This window comes from Rhinopithecus roxellana, chromosome 14, assembly GCF_007565055.1.
Source record: "Rhinopithecus roxellana isolate Shanxi Qingling chromosome 14, ASM756505v1, whole genome shotgun sequence".
Taxonomy (NCBI): domain Eukaryota; kingdom Metazoa; phylum Chordata; class Mammalia; order Primates; family Cercopithecidae; genus Rhinopithecus; species Rhinopithecus roxellana.
The window spans coordinates 123,956,512-123,975,604 of record NC_044562.1 but is presented as its reverse complement, the minus strand read 5'-3'; the positions used below and the strand labels follow the sequence as shown (position 1 = coordinate 123,975,604).

At 39.6% G+C, this 19,093-nt stretch overlaps 1 protein-coding gene across 1 annotated transcript in view; it reads left to right on the top strand.

Moving 5' to 3' along the window:
- UBXN4 (UBX domain protein 4) overlaps positions 1–19,093 on the top strand; it is a 41,444-nt gene that overhangs the window by 17,766 nt on the left and 4,585 nt on the right. The window contains exons 6-12 of the mRNA XM_010367300.2: positions 1,784–1,877; positions 7,643–7,697; positions 8,455–8,619; positions 10,227–10,354; positions 14,021–14,123; positions 16,770–16,901; positions 18,690–18,892. Of these exons, the coding sequence (XP_010365602.1) occupies positions 1,784–1,877; positions 7,643–7,697; positions 8,455–8,619; positions 10,227–10,354; positions 14,021–14,123; positions 16,770–16,901; positions 18,690–18,892 (880 nt within the window). The remainder of the gene's footprint in view (positions 1–1,783; positions 1,878–7,642; positions 7,698–8,454; positions 8,620–10,226; positions 10,355–14,020; positions 14,124–16,769; positions 16,902–18,689; positions 18,893–19,093) is intronic.

Here is a 19,093-nt window from a genome sequence, read left to right as displayed (position 1 = left end):
GCTGAGACTACAGGCGTGAGCCACCATACCCGACCTAGAATTTTTCATTTAGGAATTAGCAGTTAAATATGAGTGTTAATAAGCTATTTCACACAATTTTGGGTCACCCATGAAGTTACACATGGGCCAGGTACAATGACTCATGCCTGTGATTGCAGTACTTTGGGAGGCCAAGATTACTTGAGCTCAGGAGTTCAAGACCAGCCTGGGCAGGGTGACAAAACCCAGTCTCTACACAAAATACAAAAATTAGCCAGGCATGTTAGCATGCACTTGTAGCCCCAGCTACTAGGGAGGCTGAAGTAGGAGGATGACTTGATCCCAGGAGGCAGAGGTTGCAGTGAGCCAAGATCATGCCACTGCTCTCCAGTCTGGGCAACAGAGCTAGACCCTGTCACAGAAAAAAAAAGTTACAAATTTATATTTTACATCTTCAAGTCACTTATAAAAATACCAAAGACAGAGAACTCTGTGACATACAATTGGAAATCTTCCTGTATATAACATCTATCCATTTCTCATTGAGTAGGAGTCGTAGATTCACCTAACTGTACTCTTATTCAACACTTTTCCCCTATCTTGTCCACAAGTTATCTTCATAAGATGTTAAATTTTTGCTGATAATAAGACATGTCCTCAGCATTCATTTTATTTGCTAAAGAAAGGTGGTTAATTTCCTGTTGAGCCTCTACTGGCTGCTAGTGGTTACCACTTCTTATCCAGGAGTTGCATTCAGTGATACACTGGTAAACGTTTGTCAGAAGTCTCTGTGGAAGCAAAGGTCCATATTTGTAGTATTTGCTAATTTCCAAGGTGTAAATACTCTCACTTTGTTGATTTCAAGTTACCTAAGTTATGCCCCTGAATGGAGAGAGGGAAGAGATATGCACCCTCGTCTCTGCTTAGTCCTACTAATTATTTTTACTACTACTGTAGTAACGAAAATGCTTACCATGTGCCAGTCTCAGTTAAGTTGTAAGCATTTTACTTGTATTAACACGTATTTCTTATAGCAACCGTGTGAGGTTACTGTCCCCATTTTACTGATGAGGTACAGAGGGATTAAGAAACTTACTGAAATGACTTTGTGGCTCCCGAGTCCTTGTTCGCCATTGACTGTAAAGAGGAATCAAGTTGGTGGCAAGTTGTAAGGAAGGGAATGATAGAGGTCTTCTTGAGCAGGCCAGGACAAAAGTCTGTCTTTCAGGAAATGCTTCAAGGAAAACTAGCATAAAGAGGCCCTCTAAGGAACCACTGTGGTCAGCAGAAGCAGATTCCTTGGACCAGTGTAAGTCTAGAGCCATACCCAGGATCAAACCTGGCCTCTATTGCTCACTGCTCAATAGCCACAGCCACATTTTAATTAAAATTAGTTACAATTAAAATTTTTGTCCCTCACTTTCAGTAACCTCATTTTAGATGTTCAACAGCCGCGTGTCTAGTGGCTGCTGTATTAGACAGTGTAGATATTGGACAGCACTGCTCTAGAGTGAAGCCTACCCGTAGCCAGGCATGCCTCCTGCCAGATTGGTATTTCTTTATGTTTTACATCTGACCTTCACCTTGGTGATCTTAACTTGGTAACTGCCTTATTTCTATTTGTGAACAGTTTTATCCACGTCTAAACTTTAGGATTAGTAATAGCATATTTAACTCCTCCATTTTTAGGGAAAATATATAATGCTTAAGATACAAAATTATTAACAGATGCTATAACCTAGATTTATTCCTTTAAAAAGTTGCATTAAATGCAGTTCTTATTTCTTTTCATTTAATAATTAAGGAGGAGAAAGTGCAGGCCATGCCACTTCCTCTCAGGAGCCTAGTGGATGCTCAGATCGGAGACCTGCAGAGGACCTCAGCATCAGAGTGGAAAGGTTTGCTCTTCTTTTTGCAAATAGCATTTTGTTTAAAAAGACAGTGGTTTTCAGTTATTTCATTAATTTGAATTAAAACTAAAGTTATACAAATGAAGTTTTAGAATTCTGAGTTGAAATTTTTGATCACCTAATTTGTATCCTTAAACATTACACTCTAAGTGTAAAACTTTTCTGTATGTCTGAAGTCACCAGTCAGCTTTTGGTCTGATCATTCTAAGAATCCCCTTTTTAATGGTATTTTGGTACATAGGTGTTTCCATCTGTCACTTCTGCTTTTATCTCTTTATGCCATAAGGATAATAAGGATAATAAGCTCCAGATGGGCAAGAACTTCAGCTCATTTCATGACTATGTACTGAGCTTGAGTTCTGCATAAGTGGGTGTCTACTAAATGGCATTTTTCGTTAGTTAGTCTAATAATCAGATACAAATTTCTGGCTCTTGGTAGTTTCTAGTATTTTTAATGATACAATAATTGTCAAATCATAGTCTTTTATTACAGACGTGCACCACCACACCCGGCTAATTTTTTTTGTATATTTAGTAGTGACAGGGTTTCACCATGTTGGCCAGGCTGATCTTGAACTCCTGACTTCAGATGATCTGCTTGCCTTGGCCTCCCAAAGTGCTGGGATTACAGGCGTGAGCCACCGCACCTGGCCTGTTAATGGTTTTTTGTTTGTTTGTTTTTGAGATGAAGTCTGGCTCTGTTGCCAGGCTGGAGTGCAGTGGTGTGATCTCGGCTCACTGCAACCTCCTCCTCCCAGTTCAAGTAATCCTCATACCTCAGCTTCCTGAGTATCTGGGATTACAGGTGTGCGCCACCGTGACTGGCTAATTTTTGGTAGAGACGGTTTTGCCATGTTGGCCAGGCTGGTCTCGAACTCCTGGCCTCGGGTGATCCACTGGCCTTGGCCTCTCAAAGTGCTGAAATTACAGGCTTGAGCCACCATGTCCGGCCAGGATATGCAATGTTTTATTAAAGCTAACAGATGTGAAATAGGAATCTTTTAACGAATCTTTAGTTAAAATGCATTATTTTGTTTATTTCATTATAGTTTTTTTTCCCCCCCAAGACGAAGTTTTGCTCTTTCCCCCAAGCTGGAGTGCCCTGGCACAATCTCGGCTCACTACAACCTCCACCTCCTGGATTCAAGCGATTCGCCTGCCTCAGCCTCCCAAGTAGCTGAGATTACAGCTGCCCACCACCACGCCTGGCTAATTTTTGTATTTTTAGTAGAGACGGGGTTTCACCATGTTGACCAAGCTGGTCTCGAACTCCTGACTTCAGGTGATCCTCCCACCTCGGCCTCCCAAAGTGCTGGAATTACGGGCATGAGCCACCATGCCCAGCCACGTCATTATGTTTAAAATGGGCAGAATTATCTGGCAAAGATAATACATAGTACCATGAATTCGTCTTTTTATTTGAATAAGTTTCAAACCTCAATGTTGAAAAAATAGTGTAATGACCACCTTTCAACTTTTTTCTTTTTTTTTTCTTCTGATTCATTTGAAAGTTGCAGACATAATTTCACTTCATGCCTAGATACTTCAGCATGCATCTCCTAGGAAGACATTGGCTGAGGGTCTGTGGGCTTTGAGCAAGGACTCCAGCCTAGGCTGGAGGATCTGTGCTCACAGACCCATGTGCTGCCCCCTTCTGGTACCCAGGCAGGCATAGTGACCATTGAGAAGTAGATGCCAGCCAGGCATAGTGACTCACGCCTGGAATCCCAGCACTTTGGGAGGCCGAGGTAGGTGGATCAACTGAGGTCAGGAGTTTGAGACCAGCATGAGCAACATGGTGAAACCCTGTCTCTACTAAAAATACAAAAATTACCTGGACATAGTGGTGGGTGCCTGTAATCTCAGCTACTCGGGAGGCTGAGACAGGAAAATTGCTTGAATCCAGGAGGTAGAGATTGCAGTGAGCTAAGATTATGCCATTGCACTCCAGCCTGGGCAACAAGAGAGAAAATCCATCTCCAAAAAAAAAAAAGTCAATGCCCAAATGTAGAAGTTATGGAACAGTCAATTTGTTACTAAATTAGATGTAGTGTAGCTTTTCACCCAGATTAAAACAAACTTACATTTGTATTTCTCAGAAGAAAATTCTACAAATGGTCTGTAAATACATTTATACACCATTTTCAGATGGTGTATATTTTCATATATAAACACAATACCATTATCATACTCGAGAAATTCTAAATTGATACAGTAAGATTATCTAATTTGTTGTTAAAATTCAGATTTCCCAGTTGCTCCAATAATGGCCCTTTTAACTTTTTTTTCCTTGATTCAAGATCCAGTCAAGGATTGTTCATTGCATTTAGTTTAGATTCTAAATCCAAGGCATTTCTATTCTTGTTTGCATTTTTGATGATTTAGACATTTTGAAGAGTCTAGGTTAGTTATTTCTACAACGTCCTTTGATCTGGTCCCTGTTCTATCATTAGATTCAGATTAAACTCTGATAAGAACATTACCAAGATACTGTTTTGTCCTTTCCATTACTCGTATCAGGAGACAAGTAATATCAGATGTATGCGATATTGGAAATGTAAAGTTTATTTGGTTAGGATAGTATCTGTTGGGTACCCTTTTCATTTTCTAATACGTAAGTTGTCTATGGGGTGATTCTTTGAAACGGTAAATATCCTACTGCTTAAAAACTTTCACCCGCTAGTTTCGGCATTCATTGATTTTTGCTGTAATCACCTATTTCATTGATGTTTAAAAATTGTGGGCCAGGCGCGGTGGCTCAAGCCTGTAATCCCAGCATTTTGGGAGGCCGAGACGGACGGATCACGAGGTCAGGAGATCGAGACCATCCTGACTAACCCAGTGAAACTCCATCTCTACTAAAAAATACAAAATCTAGCCTGGCGAGGTGGCGGGTGCCTGTAGTCCCAGCTACTTGGGAGGCTGAGGCAGGAGAATGGCGTAAACCTGGGAGGCGGAGCTTGCAGTGAGCTGAGATCCAGCCACTGCACTCCAGCCTGGGGGACAGAGCGAGACTCCGTCTCAAAAAAAAAAAAAAAAAAAAATGTGGTATTTTCTTCATTCTATTTTTTCTACATTATCAGCTAGCATTCTTCTGTAGAGAAATGCTTTCATCCACTTTCTCCTCTACTTTCCATCTGCTCACCCCCCCTGCCTTTTTCCAGTAAACTACTTATTGGACACCAGCACCCAGATGAAGGAATAGAAAATTACCAGTGCTCGTCTGGCGCAGTGGCTCACACCTGTAATCCCAGCACTTTGGGAGGCCGAGGTGGGCGGGTCACTTGAGATCAGGAGTTCGAGACCAGCCTTGCCAACATGGTACAACCTTGTCTCCACTGAAAATACAAAAATTAGCTGGGCGTGGTGGTGTGCATCTGTAGTCCCAAGCTACTGAGAAGTCCGAGGTAGGAGAATCACTTGAACCCGGGAGGCAGAGGTTGCAGTGAGCCGAGATCATGCCACTTCACTTCTGGGCAACAAAGTGAGACCTTGTCTCAAAAAAAAAAAAAAAAGAAAATTAACAGTACCTAACCAGCTTTCCTTATGCCCCTTCCCAATTATGGATTCCCTCTGTAAGATGATCACTATCCTGAATCTAACACTGTAGGCTAGTCTGTTTGTGAACTTTGTGATGGAATCATCCAATATGTATTTTTGTGTTTGATCTCCTTTGTTTAGCTTTGTATTTTGAGGCTTATCCATGTTGCATGTTGCAGTAATTGGTGCACTCTCACTACTTTATTAGTATTCTATTTGACTCTACTATGATTTATTAATCCATTCTACTATTGATGGGTATTAGGATTGTTTTCTGTTTGGGGCTATTTGAATGGAACTGCTATGAGGAACATTCTTGTATATGTCTTGGTGAACATGTGTACACATTTCTTCTGGGCATATGTATGAAAAGCGGGAATTTCTGGGTTACAGATACTGATCAAACAGCTTTCCAAAGTGGTTAGGCCAATTTACAGTTCCCCTTAGCAGTTGAGACATGTCACAGATGCTTTTTTTTTTCTCTCATGTGTTACTATCCATTTCTCTCTTCTTTTTGGTGCACAAATTGCCCCAAATTTGACTTGTTGGAATCCCCTTCATATTGGGTCTTCTGGCCTTTTGACATGTCTCCAACATTCCTTGAGTACTCACTCCTTTGATTGCTGGCACATGTTGTTCAGCTGAGTTCTAATAAATGTATACACCAAACACTTTTAGAGAAAATACCATTTTTCATTTAAAAAAATGAAATATAATTCACTACCATGAAATTGAAAGTGTACAATTCAGTGAGTTTTAGTATATTCACAAGGTTGTGCATCCATTACCACTGTCTAATTTCAGAATCATAATTTTATTTTTTAATTTTTTTATTTTTTGGAGATGGAGTCTCGCTCTGTTGCCCAGGCTGGAGTGCAGTGGCGCCATCTCGGGTCACTGCAACCTCCGTCTACTGGGTTCAAGTGATTCTCCTGGCTCAGCCTCCTTAGAAGCTGGGATTACAGGCGCACGCCACCACGCCCGGCTGTTTTTTGTATTTTTAGTGGAGACAGGGTTTCACCATGTTGGTCAGGCTGGTCTCAAACTCTTGACCTCGTGATCTGCCCAGCTCGGCCTCCCAAAGTGCTGGGATTACAGGCATGAGCCACCGTGCGTGGCCTATGTTATTAGTTTTTGAGATGGCATTTCATTACATTGCACGCTACCATGCTCAGCTAATTTTGTATTATTTATTTATTTATTTATTTATTTATTTATTTATTTATTTATTTATTTTCTGAGGCAGAGTCTCACTCTCTCACCCAGGCTGGAGTACAGTGGCATCATCTCGGCTCACTGCAACTTCCGCCTCCTGGCCGTTTGAGCCAGGTTTGAGCCACTGTGCCTGGCCTAATTTTTTATTTTTTGTAAAGATGGAGTCTCAAGTTGTTGCCCATACTGGTTTCAAACTCCAGGGCTTAGGCTGTCCTCCTTCCTCAGCCTCCTGCAGTACTGTGATTACAGATGTGAGCTACCACACCCAGCCTCCATTTGTTTGTTTGTCTATTTCAGACCAGGGTCTCCCTTTGTCACCCAGGCTGGAATGTGGTAGCGCGAACGTGGCTTACTGCAGCCTCGACCTCCCGGGTCAAGCAATTCTCTCACCTCAGCCCCGATAGACAGGGTTTTGCCATGTTGCTCAGGCTGGTCTTTAGCTCAAGAGATTCAACCACCTTGACCTCCCAAAGTGTTGGGATTACAGGTGTGAGCCACTGTGCCTGGCCTCCATTCATTTTTAATTGATGAACTTCTTACAGTTGAGAATCAAGTTGGTGTTAGTAATTTGGTATTAATAATTTGCTGGCCTTAAGTTTTTGTTTTTATTTTTACAGTTTTTTTTCTTTTTTTTTTTTTTTTAACTATAGTGCTATTTACTTTTATATAAGGAGTAGAGCATTTATCAGTCACTGATTTATATATTTGCTTGAAAATGTATTTGTAGATTTTAAAGTCAATGTCAGGTATATCAGAAGGAAAAAGGGAAACTAATTATAAGTGGGAAGTGAGGCATTTAGACTGAAGCTAGGCTTCTGATGGGCTCTCGTTGACTCCAGGATTTCTGTAGGAGCCTGAAGCCAGGCAGATAAATTGTTGCTTGCTTTTTGTTTCTTTATTTCTCCAATTGTTTTAGCTAAATCCATCTCCTAAATATGTTTTATATTAATATGATGTGTCTCAATTAGTGTGTGTGTGTGTTTTTTTTTTTAATACAGACTAACAAAAAAACTTGAAGAAAGGAGAGAAGAGAAAAGAAAAGAGGAAGAACAGGTAAAGTTCATGCAGTTAGCATTGTTTTATCCTCTCATTAACTGAGGTTATGATTGATTATTCTATTCAGTGTGGCAGGCCTAGGGTGACTTCCTAGTTTTAGTTCAGTGTTGCAGCACTATGAAGATAATTCCTATCTGTTTTCTCTAGTAGAGTCATAGGATATACATTTTTTGTGTTCTTTTCGTAAATTGCTACGAATGCTTTTCGTAAATTGCTACCATGCTTTTTCCCTCTGCAATGATTTTTTTATACTAAGAATAAAGGGACTGGAGCTAAAATTGTTTGGCTTGAGGCAGAACAAAGTTTTAGTTCATTTTTGTGAAAAAATGTGTAGACATTTTGCTGAGTTTTTCCTCTCCTGTTAAGCATTCTAGCACATGGTTCATTTTTCTCACCACATGTACCTAACTGTGTAGCATTTCTTTGGAGTTCTAATGTAGGAACGTTACCATTTCATTCAAGCCAAATACATGACTGCCATCTTGTCCCTGAAGGGTAATATATTGAACCTCATGACTAAAGGCCTGTAATGCTTGCCTTCAACTTATGCTGACTACATTATTATCTTAATAGACCACTGGCAATGATTTGTAGATTGATAGACATTTGACCATTAACCATGCCATTAATAAACTCGTCTAGACTTACATTTTATGAAGTTTTATTTTTTTAACTGCAGTTTTCCTTACATTCAAAATATCTGGGGCAGATTTTCAAGTTGTTTTTGGATCATAAAACTTTTTCTTTAATTCAGAGAGAGATTAAGAAGGAAATTGAGAGGAGAAAAACTGGAAAAGAAATGTTGGATTATAAAAGAAAACAAGAAGAAGAATTAACAAAAAGAATGTTGGAGGAAAGAAACAGAGAAAAGGCAGAAGATAGGGCAGCTCGAGAACGTATAAAACAGCAGATTGCATTGGTAAGTCTTAAGTTTCCAGACATTCATGAAATTGTTTTTCTGTGCGCAGTAGCTTTAGATTACTACCAGACTGTGCACACAAAAATAGTTTTTAGTGACTCATAGACTACCAATGATGAGCCTCCTTTTCTTAGAAATTGTAAATGAATTAAAATAGTAAAGATTAAAATTAGAGTTAATTTTTTTCAAAGTGAATTTTATTCATATTTTTTAAATTTATGACTTTTATCAGCATTCAGAAAGCAGCTTTTAAAGATTCCCTAGAAAATAAGCTAAGTACCTAGTAGTCTTCTCTAGTCACAGGCACACTTTTTTGCAACATTCAAAGGATTTAGGCACATCATAAAGCTTACTTTGCAACAATTGCTTTTAGAATTCATCAGCTGCAATACATATTAAAACCATCCCGCCAGGTGTGGCTCATGCCTGTAATCCCAGCACTTTGGGAGGCCGAGGCAGGCTGATCACCTGAGGTCGGGAGTTCAAGACTTGCCTGGCCAACATGCTGAAACCCGTCTCTACTAAAAATACAAAAATTAGTCGGGTGTGGTGGTGGGCGCCTGTAATCCCAGCTACTTGGGAGGCTGAGGCAGGAGAATCACTTGAACCCGGGAGGTGGAAATTGCAGTAGGCTGACATCGTGCTATTGCACTCCAGCCTGGGCAACAAAAAGCGAAGCTCCATCTCAAAAAAAAAGAAAGAAAACCATCCCTACCTTAATATTTTTTGTTCATTTGGTCAGTCAACAAGTTTTGGTTGAGCATTCATTATTTATTTATTTTTGAGATGGAGTTTTAGTCTTGTTGCCCAGGCTGGAGTGCAATGGCGCAATCTCGGCTCACTGCAACCTCTGCCTCCCGAGTTCAAGCAATTCTCCTGTCTTAGCCTCCCAAGTAGCTGGGATTACAGGCACATGCCAACATGCCTGGCCAATTTTTGTATTTTTAGTAGAGACGGGGTTTCATCACATTGGTCAGGCTGGTCTCGAACTCCTGACTTAAGGCGATCCACCCACCTTGGCCTCCCAAAGTGCTAGAATTACAGGCCCAGCCTTGTTGAGCATTTATTATGTGCCAGACCTTGTTCCAGTCTTGGAGATACAATAGTGAGCAAATTCCTGTCCTTGTTTCCTTAATAATAATTCTGGTCTCCGACAGTTGATAAAACTAAAAAATAACAGTTCCAGAATGTTAAAGTTCGCATATGGTGTTAGAGAATTTCAGGCAGCAAGGCACAGTGGCTCACAACTGTCATCCCAGAATTTTGGGAGACTGAGGTGGAAGGATTGCTTGAAACCAGGAGTACGAGACCAGCCTGGGCAACAAAGCGAGACCCCACCTCTACAAGAAAAGAAAAAAATTAGCTGGGTATGGTGGCATGCACCTGTAGTCCCAGCTACTCTGGAAGCTGAGGTGGGAGGATTGCTTGAGCCCAGGTGTTCAGAGGCTGCAGTGAGCTGTGATTGTACCACTGCACTCCAGCCTTGATGACAGAGCAAGACCCTGTCTCTTAATAAAAAAAAGAATTCCATGCATACTTCTGTTTGGAATTGTGTGAATTGACCATTCTGGCAGTAAAGCTAATTGGTTTTTAATGATGTTTTAAAGGACCGTGCAGAGAGAGCTGCTCGTTTTGCAAAGACAAAGGAAGAAGTAGAGGCTGCCAAAGCTGCTGCCTTGCTAGCCAAACAGGCAGAAATGGAAGTCAAGAGGGAATCTTACGCAAGAGAAAGAAGGTACTTTATTTCATGCTGAAATATCTCTCCACATAGGGGCTGAGGAGAATGATTATAGGCGGTTTTTAACACTGATGTGTACTGTGGTTATAAGCAGTCAATTCCAGAGGGACATATTGATTCATTTGACAGCTCCCAATGATATCTATCATTTCGTGTTGGTGTACACTAAAAAAGTACTACATAAATAACTCTAAGAGAGGGCCCAATAAATATCTGTTTTCCAAAGACAGAAATGATTTGTAACCAAATGAATATAATGTTTATCTCATACGTAGTAGGATTCTTTAGTTGTCAGAATCCCCCATCAGATAGTTTTAAGCAAAAGAGGAGACACATTGGCTCTGCAGTTCAGAAATCCAAGGGTGAATTTGGTTAGGCGTGGCTGTTTTCAGCAGTCTAAAGGATATCATTAAAATTTCTCTCTCTCTTTTTAATTCTTGGTGTCTTCTGTTTTAGCTTCATTCTCAAAGAAACTCTCCATGGTGTCAGGAGAGCCCAGCACCTCCTGGCACTTTCAGGACCTTGAATTCACGATCCCAGACAGAAGAGATTAACCTTTTCTCTCTCATGCTTGTATTGAGAATGAGAATTCCGATTGCCCCTGTTTGGATCATGTGGCCACCTTCAGACCAGTGAGTGCCCACACGTGTGGGCCCTCTGGTTGGAGGAGGTGACATGTCCAACCTTGTGGCGAAGGAGGTGGGGGAAATGTTACTGATAATTATACCAGAATGAATGACACATAGCAGGGTAAGAAGGCAGTTCCCAAAACAAAAATATGTTGAAAAGACAAAAAAAGTTTAGATTTCCAGTACACCTTGCTAGTTGGATTATGGTTAATACTTATTGTCTTCTCTGTGCCTTTTCATATTTCCATATTGGACAGTTAACAAGTAGTATTTTGTAATCAGAAAAATTACTTTTTAAAAATAATTTTCCAAAAATGATGAAGTAATAAATTTAGCAAAAGTGTAAGATTTGTGTGCTAAAAATGACAAAACATTGTTGAAAGATTTAAGACCTAAATACATGGAAAGTATCCTATGTTCATAGATAAGAATACTTAATATTGTTAAGATGATAATCCTCCCCAAAGTGATCTGTAGAGTCAACATTCCTACCAAAATTCAAGCTGCCTTTTTTCCATAAATTATAAACCTAAAATTCATATGGAAATGCAAGAAACACAATAGTTAATCTGGAAAATGAAGATGGATGACTCATACTTCCCGATTTTCAAACTTACTACAAAGCTATACAGTGATGTAATGATACAAGATGAACATATGGACCAGTGTAATAGAGTGGAGTCTCTAGAAATAAACCCTTACATTTATGAACTGTTTATTTTTGAAAAGGGTACCAAGATTATTGAGTGGGAAAGAAGAATCTTTTCAACAAAAGGTGCTTGGACAACTGAATAGCTACATGCAAAATAATGAATTTGGACCTTTACCTCACACCACGTACAAAATTAACTCAATGGATCATCTACTAAAAAGTAAAACTGTATAAAATATATATTCTTAGAGGAAAAAAGAGGAGTATATTTTTGTGATCTAGGAGTAGCCAATAGATTGTTAGACATGGCACTAAAAGCACAGGAACAAAATTTAAAAATAGATAAATCAGACTTCATCAAAATTTAAAACTTTTGTGCTTTGAAGGATATCATCAAGAAACAGCTGACCAGGGGCGGTGGCTCACGCCTGTAATCCCAGCACTTTGGGAGGCCAAAGCGGGCAGATCATGAGGTCAGGAGATCGAGACCATCCGGCCCACACGGTGAAACCCCGTCTCTACTAAAAATATAAAAATTAGCCGGGTGTGGTGGCGCATACCTGTAATCCCAGCTACTTGGGAGGCTGAGGCAGGAGAATCACTTGAACCCGGGAGTTGGAGGTTGCAGTGAGCCAAGATTGCCACTGCACTCCAGCTTGGCAACAGAATGAGACTCTGTCTCAAAAAAAAAAAAAAAAAACAAAGAAGCTGGGCGTGGTGGCTCACGCCTATAATCCCAGCACTTTGGAAGACTGAGGCAGGCGGATCACTTAAGGCCAGGAGTTCAAAACCAGCTTCACCAACATGGCAAAACCCCGTCCCTACTGAAAATACAAAAATTAACTAGGCATAGTGGTGCACACCTGTAATCCCAGCTACTCGAGAGGCTGAAGCATGAGAATCGCTTGAACCAGGGAGGCAGAGGTTGTAGTGAACCGAGATCGTGCCACTGCGCTCCAGCCTGGGTGACAGAATGGGACTCTGTCTCAAAAAAAAAAAAAAAAGTGCAAAGAACAACTCATAGAATTGGAGAAAATATTTGCAAATCATATATTTGATAAGAGACTTGTGTTTAGATTATAAAAAGAGCCTATGACTCAATTATAAAGACACCCAGTTCAAATATGTGGAAAGGATTTGAATAGACATTTCTCCAAGGAAGATATACAAATGGCCAGTAAGCACATGAAAAGATGTTCAACATCATTAGTCATTAGGGAAATCAAGTCAAACCCACAATGAGATACTATTTCACACCCACTAAGTATGCCTACATGTAAAGAGAAAGTAATAAGTGTTTGTGAGGATGTGGATAGTTGGGAACCTTTCTGTGTTACTGGTGGGATTGTAAAATGATATAGCCACCTTGGAAAAGTTTGCTAATAACGCAAAATGTTAAGCATAGTGTGATTATAGGACCCAGCAGTTCTACAGCAGCAGTTTATACAGCAGTTTATATCCAAGAGAATTGAAAACGTCCACACAAAAACCTGTACATGAGTATTCCTAGCAGCATTAGTCAAAATAGCTAAAATGTGTTAATAACCCAAATGTCCAGCAACTGAAGAACGTGTAAACTGTATCTCATACAACAAAGTTTTTCAGCAATAAGAATAAGAACTGATACATGCAACAACATGGGTGAACCTTGAAAATATAATTTCCATGAAAAAAACAAGTTACAAGGGTCACATACTGTATGATTCTATTATATGATATGCCCAAAATAGACAAATTCATATTAGTGGTTGCCAGGGTCTGGAGGAGGGAGGTATGGGGAGTGACTGCTAATGGGGTTGGAGTTCCTTTTTGGCATGATGCAAATGTTCTGGAATTAGATAATGATGATAGTTGCACAATTCTGAATATATTTAAAAACCACTGAATTGTACACTTTAAAAGGCTTAATTTTTGTTTGTTTGAGACAGAGTCTCACTCTGTTGCCCAGGCTGGAGTGCAGCGGTGCGATCTTGGCTTACTGCAACCTATGCCTCCCGGGTTCAAGCAATTCTCCCTGCCTCAGCTTCCTGAGTAGCTGGGATTACAGGCATACACCACCATGCCCAGCCAATTTTTGTATTTTTTAGTAGAGAGAGGGTTTCGCCACGTTGGCCCGGCTGGTCTTGAACTCCTGACCTCAGGTGATCTGCCCACCTTGGACTCCCAAAGTGCTGGGATTACAGGCGTGAGCCACGGCACCTAGCCTAAAAGGGTTAATTTTTTAAGATGAATCTCAGTAAAGCAGTTATTAACAAACAAAAAGATCTGATATGGTGGGAAAAACTATTGTCATTGCACATTTCCACTTCCATTTTCTGTAACTTAGTGATATTGTTAATACATAGACGTGAAGATTGTGACTTTAATTTTCTTTTTTGATAGCACTGTTGCAAGAATTCAATTCCGTCTTCCTGATGGTTCTTCCTTTACAAATCAGTTCCCTTCTGATGCTCCTCTAGAAGAGGCAAGGCAGTTTGCTGCACAGGTAAATTTATGTCTTGAGTTGTAGTAAAAATAGATGTATATAGTTTACTAAATTGTAGGAAGGGAAAATTTCAAAGCTGAAGTTGAATGTGAATAAATTATGACCTCTCCGGGAGGGAGGCACAAGACACCTCTGAGATATCGTGGAAATTCTGTTGTGTGTTAGTGCATATGGGAGTAACATATCTGCTTTGTGTGCAGAAGTAGGAATTTGCTGATACTGTACAATAGGTCCTGGGAACTTTTCTTTTTTAAAATTTTTTGACACAGGATCTCACTGTGTTGCCTAGGCCGGAGTGCAGTGGTGCGATCACAGCTCCCTGCAGCCTCGACCTCCTGGGCTCAAGCAGCCCTCCCACCTCAGCCTCCTAAGTAGCTGGAACTTACAGATACTGCCATGCCTTGCTAATTTTTGTACTTTTTGTAGAGACAGGGTTTCACCATGTAGCCAGGCTGGTCTTGAACTCCTGGGCTCAAGCATTCCTCCCACCTCAGCCTTGCAATGTGTTGGGATTACAGGCGTGAACCACCTAGCTCAGCCACTGGGAACTTTTTTCACTGATTAGTAGACTCATTGGAGGAGTGACAAGCAAGTGATTTCCCGAAGGTCTAATGTGATGGAGTTGTCTCCCTACCCTGAAATGGAAGCAGTTTTTCTCAGTCTTCTCTCCATTTCCTACAGATTGCTTAGGGGGCTGGTCATTTTCCTACAATCTACCTGTTGGCTAAGCAAAAAGAGGCAGTAAACTTTATTGACAATAGTATCTTCTTCAGGAATTTACTTCCAAAAGGTGGCTTTACTCAAAATCTGAATGGAATATATACCTTAAGATATAAGTAGTTTTCAATTTGTTTTTATTTCCTGATTGATTCCTTATTCAAAATGGATTCTGAGTATCAGATGTCCTTTGGGTTCTAGGCTCATTATATGTATCAGTATTTTTTTCATATATATAACTTCAAGGTTAGAATTAGGGAGTTGGATTCAGATCTTTCCGCCAGACCTTTTCTCCCCCATTTGGTCTTCTTACTTACAGGTTTCAAGAGGAGGACACCTCAAAAGCTGTTCACCTTCTTGCACTGGTGAATTAGGCTAGACAATGTAAACATTGATTTTAAAAACTGTTCCCCCCTAAGCTTTACAGTAGAAGCAGTCCCAAATAGACGCTTTCATTCTGTCTTGGAGCCTCCCACAATGTGTCCCCTATCCTGAGTTTCACTGCTTTTGCCACAGGTAAATAAAGAAGGGACTACATGGGAAAAAGAGATCTTTGACATTTGTCCTATTAAAACTCCACCTCAGGCCAGGCATGGTAGCTCACGCCTGTAATCCCAGCACTTTGGGAGGCCGAGGTGGGTGGATCACGAGGTCAGGAGTTCGAGACTAGCCTGACCAACATGGTGAAACCCCATCTATTCTAAAAATACAAAAATTAGGCGGATGTGGTAGTGTGCGCCTGTAATCCCAGCTACTCGGGAGGCTGAGGCGGGAGAATCGCTTGAACCCAGGAGGCAGAGGTTGCAGTGAGCTGAGATTGTACCACTGCACTGAAGTCTGTGCGACAGAGCAAGATTCCATCTCAAAAAAAACAAAAAACAGGCTGGACGCGGTGGCTGACACCTGTAATCCCAGCACTTTGGGAGGCCGAGACGGGCAGATCACGAGGTCAGGAGATCGAGACCATCCTGGCTAACATGGTGAAACCCCGTCTCTACTAAAAATACAAAAAATTAGCCAGGCGTGGTGGCGGGCACCTGTAGTCCCAGCGACTCAGGGGGCTGAGGCAGGAGAATGGCGTGAACCCGGGAGGTGGAGCTTGCAGTGAGCCGAGATTGCGCCACTGCACTCCAGCCAGGGTAACAGAGCGAGACTCTGTCTCAAAAAAAAACAAAAACAAAAACAAAAAACTCCACCTCACTACAGTTACCAAGTTTTGTATTTTTATATGTCTTTAGAACAGTGAGGGTAAAAAAATAAAAATTAAAAAAAAAAACTACAACAAACAAGTTAATCTCCTTCTTTGGAATCTTCTAGGGAAAGATACACAGATGTCTAAGATTTTACAGTGATTTTTGTATATAGAGACTTAAAATTGTGAGGGTAATTATGGTGCTGTCCATTGTACGTTCCTGGATCTGGGATTGTGTGTATCATGTAGGTTGATTATGGACTATTTGTGCCTTGAGACAAGGAGGAGGCTACATTTCCTGAAGGTATATATGAGGGAAATACTGGTCTAGTCCAGATTCTTAATAGGGATTACCTGTAATCCAAATGTGTGTTCATGAGACATTAATGTAAGTTTGCCAAAGGATAGTGAAAACCTAATGATGAACTGCAGCAGTGCTTAAAGGAGATACACAGTTGTCCGTTTTTACGCAATTTATTTGTGTTTTTAGGAACTACATTTTGCTATTTTGTGGTCATCTTTGAGTTATAGAAGCGTTTAAAAACTGTTTGGATTTGATAGCTTTTCAGCTGCTTAGGGGATGGAAGCACAATTTTATACCTTTTTTTGAGTTAACATGTAATGAACTTTTAAAATTAAGGCAATTTTAATTAAGGCAGTCATTTTGGATTCATCTGAGTAATGTAATATCTTAGTTTTAAAGGCACCCTTGTAAGTTTTTAAAACTTCTGTTACAGACTGTTGGCAACACTTACGGTAATTTTTCGTTAGCAACCATGTTTCCCAGGAGGGAATTTACCAAAGAAGATTATAAAAAGAAGTTACTGGATTTGGAACTTGCCCCAAGCGCTTCGGTGGTACTATTGCCAGTATGTATAATACAGATGCATTTTTTTCTCTTCTTATCATTATCTGTTTATCATACTCTTCATTTCTTACCATTAGGGGAAAGGAAGTGCAGAGGTATACTGTGGGTAATTAAAATTCAAGTTATCCAATAATTAGATGAATTTATGATTCCATTATCCTGTGCTTTATTTGTATTGCTGATACTACTTGTGAGACATGAAATAGTTTAATTTTCAACTTTTTTCTTCACATATTTTTGTGTACAAAAAAAGACCAATAGAAGACAATAAGAAATGCAGATTATCAGCCTAATCCACACACTGTCTTTTATTTATATACGCTCTACTGTTTGCCAAGTTTTTAAAAAAAAATTATTTTAACATAAAAATAACATGAATATTCAAACAGATTATCCCATTTGATCTGCACAACAATATTTTAATCTCTGGTGAAGAAAAGAAGACAGCTTAAATGACTGCTGCCAAGGTCCTACCTTAAGTGCCATAACTGGGATGAGAGCCTGGGTCTTCTGTGTCCTGGTTAACATAATTTTCCTTGCTGTATACTAGACATGTCCCCCACCCCAAAACAGCTCTCCAGTAATCAGGATTTCATTGTTTAAACCGTTTTTTTTTTTGAGACGGAGTCTCGCTCTGTCGCCCGGGCTGGAGTGCAGTGGCCGGATCTCAGCTCACTGCAAGCTCCGCCTCCCAGGTTTACGCCATTCTCCTGCCTCAGCCTCCGCAGTAGCTGGGACTACAGGCGCCCGCCACCTCGCCCGGCTAGATTTTTGTATTTTTTTAGTAGAGACGGGGTTTCACCGTGTTAGCCAGGATGGTCTCGATCTCCTGACCTTGTGATCCGCCCGTCTTGGCCTCCCAAAGTGCTGGGATTACAGGCTTGAGCCACCGCGCCCGGCCTAAACCATTTTTTTAATCAGCAAGAAAGACTTTTCTTATAAAAGTTTAATATTCTTAAAAAATGGCTCATTTCACTGAGAACTACTTTCTAGTTTGTATATTACAATTTATCTTAAACAGAGCTCCAAATAATTATAACATACAATTACATACAATTGTATATATAATATAGAGTATTATACAATTATTGTATATATAATATACAGTATTACACAATTACAATATTGTATATATAATATACAGTATACAATTATAACATTGTATATATAATATACAGTATTATGCAATTATGATATTGTATATATAATACACAGTATTATGCAATTATAATATTGTATATTTAATACATAGTATTATGCAATTATATATAATACACAGTATTATGCAATTATATTGTATATATAATACACAGTATTATGCAATTGTATATAATACAGTATTATGCAATTATATTGTATATATAATATACAGTATTATGCAATTATATTGTATATAATACAGTATTATGCAATTATAATATTGTGTATACATAATACACAGTATTATACAATGGTATATATAATACACAGTATTGTGCAATTATTGTATATATAATATATAGTATTGTGCAATTATTGTATATAATACAGTATTATGCAATTATATATAATATACAGTATTATGCAGTTATAATATTGTATATTATAATTTATCTTTAAAAACTTATGGGAGTCTTCAGAAGTTTATATATACCTGAAAAACAGCAAAAGATATCATTTCACCCTCTTGAGGTAAACTAAAATCAGTAGGACCTCCTTTTCCAGATGAAAGTTTCGTCTGGAACCTTGGGTATGATGTGATTGTACTAATGTTGTCTTTATCTAGGTTTGTTTATTTCTTAATTTCTAGGCAGGAAGACCAACTGCATCCATGGTACACTCTTCCAGCGGAGACATTTGGACCTTGTTGGGAACAGTACTTTATCCATTCCTTGCCATCTGGAGATTAATTAGCAATTTCTTGTTTAGCAGTCCACCTCCCACACAGACTTCAGTGAGAGTAACCTCGTCAGAACCCCCAAACCCTGCATCATCTAGCAAATCAGAAAAAAGGTATCTGTGTGTGTTTTCCCCATTTATAAAATATGTAAGTCATGCCCAATATCTTTTTTAAAGTAAAAAATTGAGTACTTTGCCTTTCTGTATATGTCCTCTCCAGTTCCCACAGTGGAGGAGAAAAACTCAGATGCTCTGAAACTATTATATCATCTCTCCTCAGCTTTGTAAAACCAATTTTATGGAAAGCAGCTTCAC